This window comes from Arvicanthis niloticus, chromosome 6 (assembly GCF_011762505.2).
Source record: "Arvicanthis niloticus isolate mArvNil1 chromosome 6, mArvNil1.pat.X, whole genome shotgun sequence".
Lineage (NCBI taxonomy): Eukaryota > Metazoa > Chordata > Mammalia > Rodentia > Muridae > Arvicanthis > Arvicanthis niloticus.
Window position 1 is genome coordinate 5889327 of NC_047663.1, and position 14037 is coordinate 5903363.

The following is a 14037-nucleotide window of genomic DNA, read 5'->3' on the forward strand; positions in this document are numbered from 1 at the left end:
AGACAAACACAAACCTAACCGAACAAAAGCCATATGGGACTGGAGAGATGAAAGCACTGCTCTTTCAGAGGACCTGGGTTCGGTTCCCCAGGCTCATGATACAGCTCTCAACCGCCTGTAATTACAGTTCCAGCAGACTCAACTCCACCTGGCCTTCACGGGCACTTGCATGGATGTCTGGTATACAGACATACTTTTAAAAATATTTTTAATTTTAAAAGCAAAGCATGGTGGTACATGCCTTTAACCCCAGTACATGAGAAGCAGAGGCAGACAGAGCACTGAGTTCATTCAAGGCCAACCTGAGCTACAGAGTGAGTCCCAGGCCAGCCTGAGCTGTAGATTGAGACCCTTTATCCAATGTATGTGTGTGTGTGTGTGTAAGTGTGTACATATGTATGTATGTCTGGGTTATTTTTTTTTTTCAGAGAGTTTCTTTGTGTAGCCCTGGCTGGCCTAGGAACTTAAGAGATCTGCCTGCCTCTGCCTCCCATGTGCTAGAATTAAAGGTGTGAGCCACCACCGAATGGCCAAAACAATGTTTTTATTTGAAAGAAAAAAAAACAAACCCTCTGGCTGTGAAGTCAGCAGCCATGAGGCTGAAGCAGACTGGAACACTTGGGATCTCTGTCGTTTAGTTGAACCAGAAACCGGATTGAGATCTCAACAGAGCCCCCAAGGACCCTGAGAGAACTGGGTTACATGTAGAGCCCCTACACCTCAACCCCAGCTGCTCCACTTTTGCTCCAGGGCTGTCGGGCTGACCAGCAGCAGAGATGGCCTGTTCTGGCAGAGGTGGTCCAGTGGGGTGAGGCCAGGTGTTCGTTTGCTCCAATCAAATTGAAGAAGACCCTGCACACACCCATGAGCCACACCCACTGGGGACATAGCTGCTTTATTCGTGGGCAGAGGTGCCAGGAGGACCAGGATAGAAGGGGAACCCAGGGAGGCAGGTGGGTGAGCCAAGCACATTGGTGCCCAAGTGCAGTTTAGTGTGGCTCAGCAGCATGTCCCTACCCCAAGGATGCCACCATGCACAAGTCCCCAGCTCCTGGCTGCCCCTCATTCCCAGCATTAGGAGCTAGGAAGGGGTGTCAGCCTGGTTAAGAGTGAGGGCTCCCAAGGACCAGGGCACTGCACTGGAGCACAGAAACAGAGCAGGCAGAGGAAGAAGTGTGGGGACAGACCTCCCACTGCTCCCATATCCCCCTCCCCCGTCCTGGTCTTGCTTTCGTGCACAGTTCAGAAGGCACGAGGTCCTCTGGGGACAGACAGCAGCCTGTGCTGAAAGGAAGTCACCTCCTGTCCTCTTTATTGACCCTTACCTCTCTACTCCAGTTGGGAACCGCTGTCTCCCTTCACGCTAGCCAGCTCTAGTTGCATGGGCTCTAGGCAGAGGAGGATGTGACATGGGAGGTGGACAGGAGCCCCCGAGCTGCTGCTCCCACCCTCGCCATGGCCAAGGGCGCAGCTTGGGTCAGCAGCCACTGTTCCTGCGCAGGAAGGCGTGGCACCGTAAGGAACACTGTAGCTCCGTGAAGGTGAGAGAGCCCACGGTGATGGCACATGGGCCCACAGCCTGGAAGCCAAATTTCTCATAGAAGGGTACCAGAGCATCTTCACACATGAGCACAGCCCGGCGCACCGCCGGCTGACTGCCCAGGTGGTGAAGGTATCTCCACAGCAGGACAGAACCCTTGCCCTGCTGCCGGAAGGTCCGGTGCACTGCCAGTACGTGCAGGTGGGCTGTGTGGCCTCCGGGCCTGTGGAGTGTCAACGACTCCTGGGGATGGGTAAGGGACAGATGTCTGGGTTACTTCTGCTGATACCTGCTCCTCCAAACCCAACCAGACCAAAAAGAGGGGTGTCCAGAGAACCCGGAGTATCCAGGCCCCCCTTCTTACCAGACAGGACCCCAACTTTTACCCACATCCACAGTCCTACAGTTGGAGACTCTAAAGCAGCAATTCTCAACCTGTGGGGTGTGACCCTTTGGAGGTCAAATGACCGTTTCATAGGGGGTCTCCTAAGACCAGCAGAAAACACCGATATTTACATTACAATTTATAGCAATAGCAAAATTATAGTTGTGAAGTATCAATGAAAATGATTTTATGGTCGGGGGTCACCACAGCACGAGGAACTGTATTAAAGGGCCGCAGCGTTGGGCAGGCTGAGGACCACTGCTCTAAAGGGATGGGCAGGGGTCTCTTGCCTTGGGAGGGGTCTTGCTGCTTGGACTCACGCTTTGCTTCTGAAGGAGACTTCCATCTCTGAGGAGCTCACCCTGCCCTCACCTGAGTAAGTCTCTCCTTGTCCCAAAGTGAGCCGATGATGAAGGCCACAAGGCAGCCCTCCTCAAACCAGCCCAGTGACAGCTCTGGACACAGGGTTAGGAAGTGCCGGATCTCATCCAAGTAGAGGGGACAGGTACCCGAGACAGAGATAAAGGCTGCAGCAGAAGGTAAGGATGAGGGGCTGCTTGCTATGCACTTGCCTGGTGTTTGTGTACAGAAGTGGTCACTCGGATGATCCTGCCCTGGCTAGGAAAACAAGTGACTCTGGTCTGTTGCTTCCTATTCTAGGGCACACCTCCCTCCCTCCCTCCCTCTCCCCCCAACTCCCTTTACCTACCCCTATGCATGTATGTGTGTGTGTGCTAGAGAGAGAGAGAGAGAGAGAGAGAGAGAGAGAGAGAGAGAGAGAGCTCAAATTTGACTCCCAAAGGCAAGAGCTCTGGGAAGCTTGGGAAGACGGTGCTCTCTCAGAGCACCCCCCAAATGCCACTCACCTTCCCGCTCAATCTCAAAAGCACTGATGGCATCCTCCGGCGTGAGGCAGCGGAACTCACTAGCAGGGAGTGTGTGGCGCCGCTGGCAGCCTAGGAACTCTGAGGTCCCAAGTGGCAGGTGCAGGGCCTCAGGTTTCAGGGAGTGGATGTTCCACATGGGCATCTGGCCACTGAACCTTCCCTGGGGTTCCCCAGCTTCAGAAGTGGTCCCTTAGCACCTGTCAGAAAAGAGAGTCTAGCCTTCATTGCAAAGACAAGTCTTGCGTCTCTTGGGGTAGAGCCAGTCCCCAGGTGCCTGAACCTCATGGCAAATTCCAGGAGCTTGCAGTGTCAGCATGATTTCCTCTATTTCACTCATGACCTAGAGGTCTTGGAGCAATTGGTCAAAGCTCCAGAGTCTAAATGCCCTCCAGCCTTGGGAGACTGTGGGCATTATAACCATATGTGGACATCATACTCTCAGAGGACAGTAGAGCAAAGGACCAGAAACCTCCAGCCTCTTCTGAATCTGTGGGGTGGACAGGCTCCCAGGCCCTCATACCTCCAGTCATGTGGCTACTGCCAATCATGTGACTTGTCTCACCCAGAAGGAGACTTCTTGTCTTGTATGGCCAGGAGGTTTTTTCCGTTTTGTTTTTTTTAAAGGAAATGTATGTGTCTGAGTATCTGTGTGTGGCTCCGTGCACAAGCCTGCAGAGCCCAGAGGCGATGCATCTCCTGGAGCTAGAGCCACAGGTGGTTGTGGGTGCTGGGATCTGAGCTCAGGTCTGAAGAAGAACTCATACACACTGTTAATCTCTGGGCTGGCTATCCTCCCCAAAGCTGAGAGCTTTTTAGGTTGTCTTAGACCTTAGTCCAGGAGAAAAAGCTCTTTAATTAATGTGAGCCTGACGTCAGACTGGGTCATGCTGGGGAGATGGGGGATAAGACGGTTAAAGAGCCTAGGACTAGAGAATCTGAGGTTAGGAGGGTCAGGTGTGGAGGACACTCAGATGACATGCCTGTCCCATCAGCTTAGGCACATAGAACATGCCGGTGCCATACCCTCTTTCTCATGACATGACACCCTCAAGCGGTGATCCTTAGAGGATGTCTTCTGTCCCTCTGCCTTCAAAAGGGGCTGAAGAGTTCAGGTGAGATGGTTCAGCAGGTAAGGGACTTTCCACCAAGTCTGAGAAGCTGAGTTTGATCCCAGGGACCCACATGATAGAAGGAGAGAACTGACTCCCACAGGGGTCCTCTGGCTTCTGCATGTGTGCACCGCACATGCACATAAAGTAAGTAACTAGAATGGAATGCAGATGTTCTTTTTAAATGGGTGATGGAGACAGCGCAAGCATGAGGACCTAAGCATGAGCCTCGGAACAAGAAAAACCCGGTGCAGGGCCCATCACCCAGCATCTGTATCATAGCACCAAGACACAGGGTTGAGCAAATCCCTGGGACTCGCTGTCTCCTCTAGCCAACCCAGCCCCCAAGAGACAAAGACAGTTCCTGCAGTTCCCAGAGAATGACACCTAAAGCTAACCTCTGGCCTCTACTCACACACACATACATAAACATATACATACATACATACACAAATACATGCACATACATAAACAAATATACATACACATATACATGCACATACACACATGCACATACATGCATGTGCACACATACACACACACACACATGCATACATAGAACCAGGGATGAGCCCCACTTACCAGAACTGTAAGGAGTCTAGGTGTCCCTACCACAGAGCCAGTCACCCTGGGGGCTGTCACCAGATGCAGGAACCAGGAGAACCTGAGACTCCTGCCTACAAGGAAGCTGTAGCACATACTCCCCCTGGCAGCATGTGATGGCTCAGAGATTCTAATCCCCCTGGCCCTGCCTCCCATGTTACCCCAGGCAGTATGATGCCAGCAGGACTTGGCAGTCGGGCCCTGGCCCCATCCTGCTGAGGGCAGGCGTCATCAGTGGCACTGAGGACGTAGAAAGAATTACTAGTAGCCCATCTCAGGCTACAGGGAGAGCATTAAGCCTGGGGGTCTAGCTGTAATCCCTGCTCTGTCCCCAGATGGCTGGGGACCAGCCACTACCTCCTGTCCATCAAAGGCCAGTTTGCCCATGCCTCTGAGGGTCCTTCCTGGTTAAGAAGCCTGCTATCCCTTATAACTACATACCTGGGAAGGCAGCTTCTACAATCCACAGGGTATCCTGCCAGGTGAGTATAACTGTCCATTTTACAGAGGAGGAAAACTGAGGCTCTGCTCCACTTGAGGGGCCCCAGTCAGGTTCCAAGAGAGCAGGAAGGTCCCTAGAGAGAGTTTTCACAGTCTCCAGAGTAGAAACATCTCAATAGTATCAACCAAAGAAAGAACTGTGGGTCTATACACAATGTCACAGAGGGGCACCATCATGTAGCACCCAGAAAGAGACCAACACAGCGGTGACAGGAGCCAGAATGCAAGAAACACATGGTGGTTTCTAGTTCAACATCTAGGCCAGATGTTAGGAACTGACTGCTGGATGCTCAGGGAAGAGGCCCGAGGGACACTGGCAAGGTGACTGTTCAGCTGGACAGTAATAATTCATGCAGCCATCCCTATGTATGTTATGCTCAACTTCTTCTTAAACTCCGAAGATCTCCCACCACCATCTCAGCTCCAACCATGCCAGTACTGGGACCTTCAGCACCTGCAATCTCTCTGTCCCTCACACGATTCTGTTTTTCCCCTTCCCTTCCCACTCACACTTCATCCTGCCTCCCTTAGTTCTTCTCTGGCCAGCTCCTCTTACCATATGCTCCTCTGATCCACCAGGGAACTGTAGTGCTTTGTCTGCATCAGCTGTCCTTGCCAGCTCAAGGCACTGAGCCAGGAGGAGCATTCCCTGAAGCCACCAGCAGAGGGTGCACCTGCTAGGACCAATGATCCTCATAGAGGGATGCAGTTCCAACTTTGACCCTTGGGGGCGGGGCGGGGCCAGTACAGACACCACCACACCCACACATTTTGCTATCTGTGGGGTCCTCTTCCCCCAGAGTCCTCTGCTGTCTGATGCTCCAGGACCTCCCATTTTTACCTTAACTGCACACTCCCTGGACATTTCCGTCTTTCCTTTGCAGGAGCCCTTCAAGGGGCTTCTCATGGCTGATCAAAAAGCCCTTCTTAGGCTTAGCCCTTGGGCCTGGTGGGGGACACAGTCAGAACCTCAGCTAGGCATCCATACTGCATCTGTGTCATTCTTAGCTGGTTCCATTGCACCCGTGGTATCCCATGGCAACCATCTGTTGATACCCACAGTTCTATGGTGAGTCTGCGTTCCTGTTCCTTGATCATCTTTGTGACTGGGTACTTTCTGGAAAACACCTCTAAGCACAGTGAGCCCCTGAACACCGGAAAGGGAAATGTAATGGGGTAGTCTGGAGAATCCCAGCCTGCACCAGGCAAGAGAGGGAAGTGGAGGGGAGGGAAGGTGATGGCGAAGATCTCTTCCAGCCAATAGGAAGAAAGCACACTACAGACGTGGGCACATGGATCCGCTGCTTACCTAGCCCAGCACTGCATATACCTGGTGTGGTAGCACAGGCCTGGATCCCAGCACATGTGAGTCGAGAGGCAGGATCAGGAGTTCAAGGTCATTCTGAGTGAGTTTAAGGGCAGTCTTTTTTTATGACTTTATTTATTTATTTTTATGTATATGAATACACTGTAGCTATTCTCAGACACATCAGAAGAGGGCATCGGATCCCACCACAGATGGTTGTGAGCCACCATGTGGCTGCTAGGACTTGAACTCAGGACCTCTGGAAGAGCAATCAGCGCTCGCTCTCAACTGCTGAGCCATCTCCCCAGGGCAATCTTAGTTACAACTACTGACAGAGGCAGAGGTGGGAGGAGGGAAGAAGAGAGAAGGGGGGAGGAGAGAAGGAGAGAGAGAGAGAGAGAGAGAGAGAGAGAGAGAGAGAGAGAGAGAGAGAGAATGGAAGAGGGGAAGCAGGTTGAGGGGGACAAAGATCAGGATGTCCTCAGTATCCAGAGGGAGGTTGTTCATTTCTAGTCCCTAGCCGGTGGAATGAGACTTCACGAGACTTTTCAGAATGCCCAATCACCTCCCACCTCCAGAGGCTCCTCCTCTCTAGAGACCATGATTACATTGGTCTGACCGTAGCTTTTGTGTAAGACTGCCAGATTGTTCTGTTTTTTAATTTAGGTTAAAATTGTTATGTGTGTGAGTGCATTGCCTGCATGTATGCTGCACATGCCTGGTCCTCTCAGAGGCCAGGAGAAAGCACCAGATCTGCTGGAATTGGAGTTACAAGCAGTTATGAGCCTTGTTGAGATGTCAGGACCTGAACCCAGATCCTCTGTGCTCTGAACCATGAAAGTCATCTTCAGATGGAAAGCCAGCTTTCCAGTTCCTTATTTGGTTCCCCCCTCCTCTTTTTCCTCTTCCTCCTCTTCTTCTTCTTCCTCTTCCTCTTCCTCCTCCTCTTTTTCATCCTGGGCTGTCCTGGAACTCACGATGTAGACCATGCTGGCCTCCAACTTGGAAATCCACCTGACTTTGCCTCTCAACTGCTGGGTGTAAAGGTAGCCACTGCCACCCTGCCCTCACTTGGTTTCTGAAGGTGGGTCTTATATAGTCCAGGCTGGACTCAAACTTGTGCTGTGGCTGAGGATGACCTTGAATTTTTCTTTTTTCTTTTCTTTTTTCTTTTTGTTTGTTTTTTTGAGACAGGGTTTAGCCCTGGCTGTCCTGGAATTCACTCTATAGACCAGACTGGCCTCGAACTCAGAAATTCGCCTGCCTCTGCCTCCCAAGTGCTGGGATTAAAGGCGTGCTCCACCAAACTGGTCCCCTTCCTGTCTTTTGTACTGAACTTTAGCCTTGAATTTTGGATCTTCCTGCATCTGCCTTCTAACCACCGGGATTACAGGCTCCACCATGCCCACCTTGGTAGGACTTCCAGATTTAGCAAAGAAAAATACAAGTGGCTGCTGAAATGTAAATGCCAAGTAAGCAACAGCAACAACAAACTTCAGTCATTTTATTTGCTTTTATTATTTTTAAATTATGCGTGCCTTTGTGTGGACAGGGGTGGAGCTACAGGGGAGCACAGTCTGCTTGCTTAGGGCAGGAGTGTGTCGGATCCTCTAGAGGTAGAGTTGCGGGTGGTGGTGAGTCACCCACTGTGGAAGCTGGGAACCAAACTCGGGTCCTCTGCAAATATATATTTATATATTTACACATACACACTCATGGATGCACGCACACACGCATGCACGCACACACGCACACGGTGCTCTTAACCTCTGAGCCGTCTCTCCGGGATGAACAATCTGTTAAATAAAAGCCCCAGCTCTATTTTGCTTTCTGTCGCTGTGATAAACACCATCAGCAACTTGGCAAGGAAAGGGTTTATTTTTACCTCAGAGCTTAAAGTCCATCATGAAGCGCGGTCAGGGCAGGAGCTGAGGGCTCAGGAACCTGGAGGCGGGAACCGAAGAAGACACTGTAGAGGAAGGCCTCTCACGGACCTGCTGTGTATGGCTTATTTTACAACTGATTTTATCTTGCACAACCAAGGGCTACCTGTCCAGGGGTGGCTCTGCCCACAGTGAGCTAGACCCTCCCATGACAATCAATAATCAAGAAAATACCTGAATCTATACATGCTCACGGGGCGTGTGGTGGCGTGTTCTTCAGCAGAGATTCGATCTCTCCAGATGTGTCTAGGTTTGTATCAACTTGACAAAACTAACCAGCTCAGGAGGCCCCTGCACTGTTTGGGGTGTCCACAAGCTCGCCAAGTTTAACTTTTTTGACAGGGGAGTGAGGGAGCCAGGGAGAACTCCATGCTACATCGTGATTGGAGAAGACTCTGGACTCCTTGGGCTCCAAACACCTATAAAGTGCCCTATGCCGGAGATTCACGGGAGCCATCCAGTCTCCCTTCTATAAGCCAGTGGTTTCTCACTCCTGGCTGCAAGTCGGACTCATGTGGGATCTGTGGGATGGGGGTGCTGAAGACATGGCTCAGCCCTTAAGAGCACAGGCTGCTTTTCCAGAGGACCTGGGTTCAATTCCAGCACTCAGTGACTCACAACTATGTACAACTCCAGTTCAAGGGGATCCATCACTCTCTTCTGGCCTCTGTGGGCACCAGACATGCAATGTGGCACACGGACCATACATGCAGGCAAAACACCAGTACACATAAAATAAAAATAATTAAAAAAAATAGGTGGTGGCGGTGCACACCTTTAATCCCAACACTCCGGAGACAGAGGCAGGTGGGTGGATCTCGGTGAGTTTGAGGCCAGCCTGGTCTACAGAGTAAGCTCCAGGATAGCCAGGGCTAGGTAGAGGAACCCTGCTGGAGCTGGGGTGGGGATAACCCAACACCTGGGTTACCCCTAGAGACTCGTCTGATCTTAGCATTCTAGAACAGGATGTGAGAAGCTGAGGCAGTCCCCTGCCACCCTCACCTCTCACTCGGGCTGAGAGCCACCGTTAGCCCTGCTTCCTCCCCAGCCTTCTGGGTAGCGGTGCACCTGCTTGTCTTCCTTGTGAGGAGTGAGTCCCTCAGCCCCACAGCTAAGAATGGAGCAAGGGGAATGAGGGACCTACCACCCTAAATGAATCCCTGGAGAAAAGCAGAATGTCACAGAGATGAAACCATCTCAAAACACCCGTTGCCTGCTTTCCCCTGGGATGCCATCCCTCTCTGGTAATGGCATCTGTTTGTGTCTGCTCTGCCTGCCCGTGGCTTACTACAGCAGAGTGCTGACCAGTCCTGCCCAGGCTCAGGGGAATGGAGGAAAAGCACCATCCTCATAGTGAAGTGCAATATGGATGGAAGCCCTGAACCTTCGTTCTTAATGCCTCCTCCCCTCAGCTTCAGCCTGTGATCAGGTGGCTGGAATGCGTTTAGAGGAGGTCCCTCTGGGTCCGTGTACTGAGGAGGGGGTGTGGCCCCTTTAAGGGGTGCGTCCCTGTGAAAAAGTAATTGAGCACACTGCTTTCAAAAAGCGCTGATGTAATTCTCACGGGACCCTGGTTATTTCTATCAAGAGGGTTTGTTATAAAGAGCGTGTCTGGTAATCTCTCTCTGGCTTGCTATCTCGACATATGATATCTTTTCGCACACATGCTCCCTGCAGTGTGATGTCATATGTCACAGGCCTTTCCAGAACGGAGTACATGGGGCTTTGGGATCTTAGACTTTTATCCTCCAGGAGTGTATTACCTTGTGAAATACCCAGAAGGACTGAGGCACTTCATTATAGCAGTGGAGAGTGGACTAACACACCTCCGGCCATCCCCAAACTATGGACTAACAAACCTCCCGACATCCTCAAGCCACTCCTCGGTGGTTGAATCCAATGGACCCTACCCAGTCCTCACAGTGAGAAACACAGTAGGGTAAGACTACAAATTGGCTCCTCTAACCAGGATGCCTTTGAGAATACATGGGGATTGCCCACTTAGGTGAGGCTATCCCATCTCCAGGGCACTCCAGTTTGCAGGGTTTTAGACAGTGCTAACCACATCTCTCTTGCAACTTTGTCTCTTTTGGTTCTTCCTGCCTGCCTGTCTGCCATTCCAGCCTTCCTTCCTCCCGTCCTTCTTTCCTTCCTTCCTTCCTCTGCTCCCCACCCGCTGCTGGGAATTGAAACCAAGACCTCAAGCCTGGTAGGCAAGAAGTGTTCTACCACTGAGCCATATTCCCAGCCCAGATTCCGCTCCAGTGTGTCCTTTAAAAGTTGATGCTTCAGAGCACAGAGGATATCTTGGGCCAGAAGACTGACTACTTGTGTAATACCGTAATTCCTTTCTGCATGTGTCCAAACCCACAGAAGGTGTAACAAGAAGAGTGAGCACTAATATGGCTCTGTAGGATGCTGTGCTCCTGTCTGAGTTCCTGTCTGACGGTCAGAACACATGGGCTGCTCTGGTGAGGGAAGGTGTCCTGAAGGAGATTGTGGGGAGGGAGAGGGAATCTGAGTGCTTTCTACTCAAGTTTTCTGTCACCTACCTGAAAACCGCCACCAGTAATAAGGTTTGTGTTTTGATGTAAGAAAGTTCACGTCCCCTTGCAGGGATGTGTGGGTAAACGGATGGCGCATACATATGATGGGCTCCTCAGCCATCAGGGGGATGCAGAGGTAAGTTCCAACTCAGATGAGCCTTGAAATATGCCTAATTGAAAGGATAGATGCACAGTGGGGAGGCCATGCTCGCTACGCTGCCGGCCAGGCTTCGGGGTATGCACTGTTTGCAGAAGAGCCATTGACAGAAAGAATGGAGAGGTCATGAGGTGGGGACAATCAGGACATGTTCCAGAACCCAAGGGGCACAATAGACAGCAGCATCAAATGCCACCAAGAATGAGGAACAGAATCTGCTAACAAAGTCATTCCTAATGTTCCCTACAGGACATGCGCGTGCGTGCGTGCGTGCGTGCGTGCGTGCGTGCGTGCGTGCGTGTTCAAAGTAGACTAGAACCTAGTCTCTCACTGTAGTCCAGGCTAAGCTTAAACTTACTGTGACCATCTGGTTTCAGCCTTCTGAGCCACCACACTAGGCTAGGCACGAATGGCCTTAAACAGACGCCTCGGGCGGTGACTCTGGTTAAAGGTGTTTGCCACCCAAGCACAAGGACTGAAGTTTACCTCCTGAGCCCCAGGTAAATGCTGTGTCTGCACAGCAGTCCACCTGTAATGCTAACCACACAAGGCAGAGACAAGGGATTTCAGAGCACGCCGGCTGGCAAAACTAGCCATATTGGCAAGCTCTGGGTTTGATTGAGAGAGCCTGGCTCAATGAATCACGTAGAACACTGGTGCAGGATGGACTGATTCAGGATGGACAGCACATGCACACACGCATGCAAACGGCCTCTCCTCCTCTGAAAAATAAAAAAAAAGACTCTTTTTCAGAGAGGAGGATGGTGTTGAGGTCAGGTACAGACCTGTGTGGCAGGCAGAGGTGGTGGGGAAACACCATTGGCTAAAGGCATGCTGACTCACTAACACGGCTGGGATTGGAGGAGATTCCTACAATCCCACCTTGTCTCCAGGCCTGCAGCCTGCAGCAACTGGAGTGCCCAGTGCTTGCAACAGCTGTGGGTATCTGCCAAAGTCTGGGGCAGGACACAGGCCCCTGGGCCAACAACACTCCAGACAGGGGCCACACCTGCTCCACTTTACGTATCCTGCACTTGAAGTCGGCCTTGCAGATCCTGCACTATACCATTTGGCGTTATTTTCTTCACGTTTTTGCCAAAGGCCAGTTCCTAGGGGAATGGCCCTGAGCTGAGACGCAGGCGCTGCAGATGTAGTGGGGCACGCTCTCTGGAGCGCCCCCTGCTGGACAGCAAAGGAAGTGCATTTGGACTCTACCGTGGCTCCAACGGAGCTCAAACTGGATGGAACCAAACTTCTTCACCTTGCTGGCTTCACTGCCTACAGTGCATTGGGGGCACAGTAAACTACCAAAGACAGGTTCAGGGACGTCAGTCCTTCTTGTATCCACCCATGTGACACATGAGTAAACTCCAGTGCTGTTGCCAGGACCTACACTAGGCACCAGGGTTAAGCACACAAGACATAAGACACCCAGTCCAGATAGGTTCTGGATAATCTATGCAAAGCATTGAGTATAGGACTGGACATGAAGTTACATCTCAATGGGTGAAGCTATTAGTAGCCATTAATACTGGAAGCCATGGACTTCCTGGAGTGTCAGTTCTACTCAACGATTAGGGAGAACACTGCTTTTTCAGAATAAAGCAATAAATGCAGGCCTATGTGGGGGCAAATCGCAAAACTCACTTAGATTCTGTGCATCCATGTGAATGCATGCTCCTGTGTGTGTGGGCACACGGGTGTGTTTGTGTGAGTGTGCACCTGCTTGCTTACGGATGTGTAGGCCAGAGTGTATTTCAAGTGTCTTTCTGCATTGTTCCCCACCTTAATGTATTGAGATACGGTGTCTTAGTTAGGGTTACTTTTGCTGTGGTGAAACACCATGACCAGAAGCAGCTTGGGGAGGACAGGGCTTATTTGGCCTACATTTCCACAGCAAATGGAAGTCATCAAAGGAAGTCTGGCAAGAACTCAAACAGGGCAGGAACCTGGAGGCAGGAGCTGATGCAGAGGCCATGAAGGGGTGCTGCTTACTGGCTTGCTCCGTCAGCTTTCTTACAGAGTCCATGACCACCAGGCCAGGGGTGGCGCCACCCACAATGGGCGGGGCCCTTCCCCATCAATCACTAATTAAGAAAATGTCCTTACAGGCTTGGCTGCAGCCCAATCGTATGGAAGCATTTTCTTAACTGAGGTTCCTCCTCTCAAATGACTCTAGTTTGTGTCAAATTGACATAAAACTATCCAGCACACAGGGTCCCACATCAATCCAGGGCACACTGATTTACCTCGTCTAGTAACCAGCTTGCTCTGGCTATCCCCTCTCTCCACCCCCTGAGCACTGGCATTACAGGTAGGTCACCACTCCTGCCCAGCATTGCCATGAATGTTAGGAATCCAAACTCTGGCTCTCACACTTGTTTGGCTGGTCTTTTACACGCTAAGCTATTTCTCTGGTGCTTTCGCTCGGATTTGTAACATTAAAAGGAAGCTTAGGCCCTGCCTTGCTCTATCTCCATCACTAGCCTTCTTCCTCCCCCCCACGTCTACCTCTTAGGACAAAAGGACAAGTGGATAATGCCCTGTCATCAGGAGCTGCTCGGAGGGAGATCCGACAAAGAGGCAGAATCTCGAGATGCTGCCTTTGCTTGGAGCCATCAGTACCTGCAGCCTTAGGCAGTGGGTACCTGGGGTCCTGTACTACCTGCTGCCTTAGGTAGTGGGTACCTGCAGTCTTGTGTTAGTAAGGTGGGTTAATGAAGCCTGTGCATGCGGTGACTACACATGTGAAAGAGCCTGGCACAACGCCAACTCAAAAAAATATATGTTGAATAAATGTTAGGTTAGGTTATGGGGGAGTGCGAAGAAATGGGGCTTTGTTCTGAGACATTGTGCTCACCCAGCTAACAGAAATGGTACTTTTTTTTTTTTTTTTTTTTTTTTTTAAGATTTATGCTGGGTGGTGGTGTCGCACGCCTTTAATCCCAGCACTTGGGAGGCAGAGGCAGGTGAATTTCTGAGTTCGAGGCCAGCCTGGTCTACAGAGTGAGTTCCAGGACAGCCAGGGCTACACAGAGAAACCCTGTCTCGAAAAACCAA

The 14037-nt window shown here is 51.2% G+C and overlaps 1 protein-coding gene across 2 annotated transcripts; it reads right to left on the minus strand.

Annotated features, from left to right (window-relative positions):
* Positions 1-527: 527 nt before the first annotated feature.
* Aanat (aralkylamine N-acetyltransferase) lies at positions 528-14037 on the minus strand. Of its 2 annotated transcripts, XM_034506650.2 has the most exons (4): positions 4504-14037; positions 2792-3009; positions 2298-2452; positions 528-1783 (listed from the first exon to the last, which is right to left on the minus strand). In XM_034506650.2, exons 2-4 carry the CDS (start codon positions 2952-2954, stop codon positions 1478-1480), a joined length of 624 nt encoding a protein of 207 aa, XP_034362541.1. In that variant the 5' UTR covers positions 2955-3009; positions 4504-14037; the 3' UTR covers positions 528-1477. The 2 variants fall into 2 exon arrangements, with proteins under 2 accessions (XP_034362541.1, XP_076791549.1); XM_076935434.1 differs by lacking the exon at positions 4504-14037 and having other exon boundaries at positions 2792-4496.

Bases quoted from the DNA above. Each gene is read 5' to 3' on its own strand.
- Aanat (XM_034506650.2), bottom strand. From the start codon at position 2,954: ATGCCCATGTGGAACATCCACTCCCTGAAACCTGAGGCCCTGCACCTG. The intron at 2,453-2,791 runs GTGAGTGGCATT...CTTCTGCTGCAG, and splicing joins TTTTGAGATTGAGCGGGAAG to CCTTTATCTCTGTCTCGGGT. The intron at 1,784-2,297 runs GTGAGGGCAGGG...ACCCATCCCCAG, and splicing joins ACAAGGAGAGACTTACTCAG to GAGTCGTTGACACTCCACAG.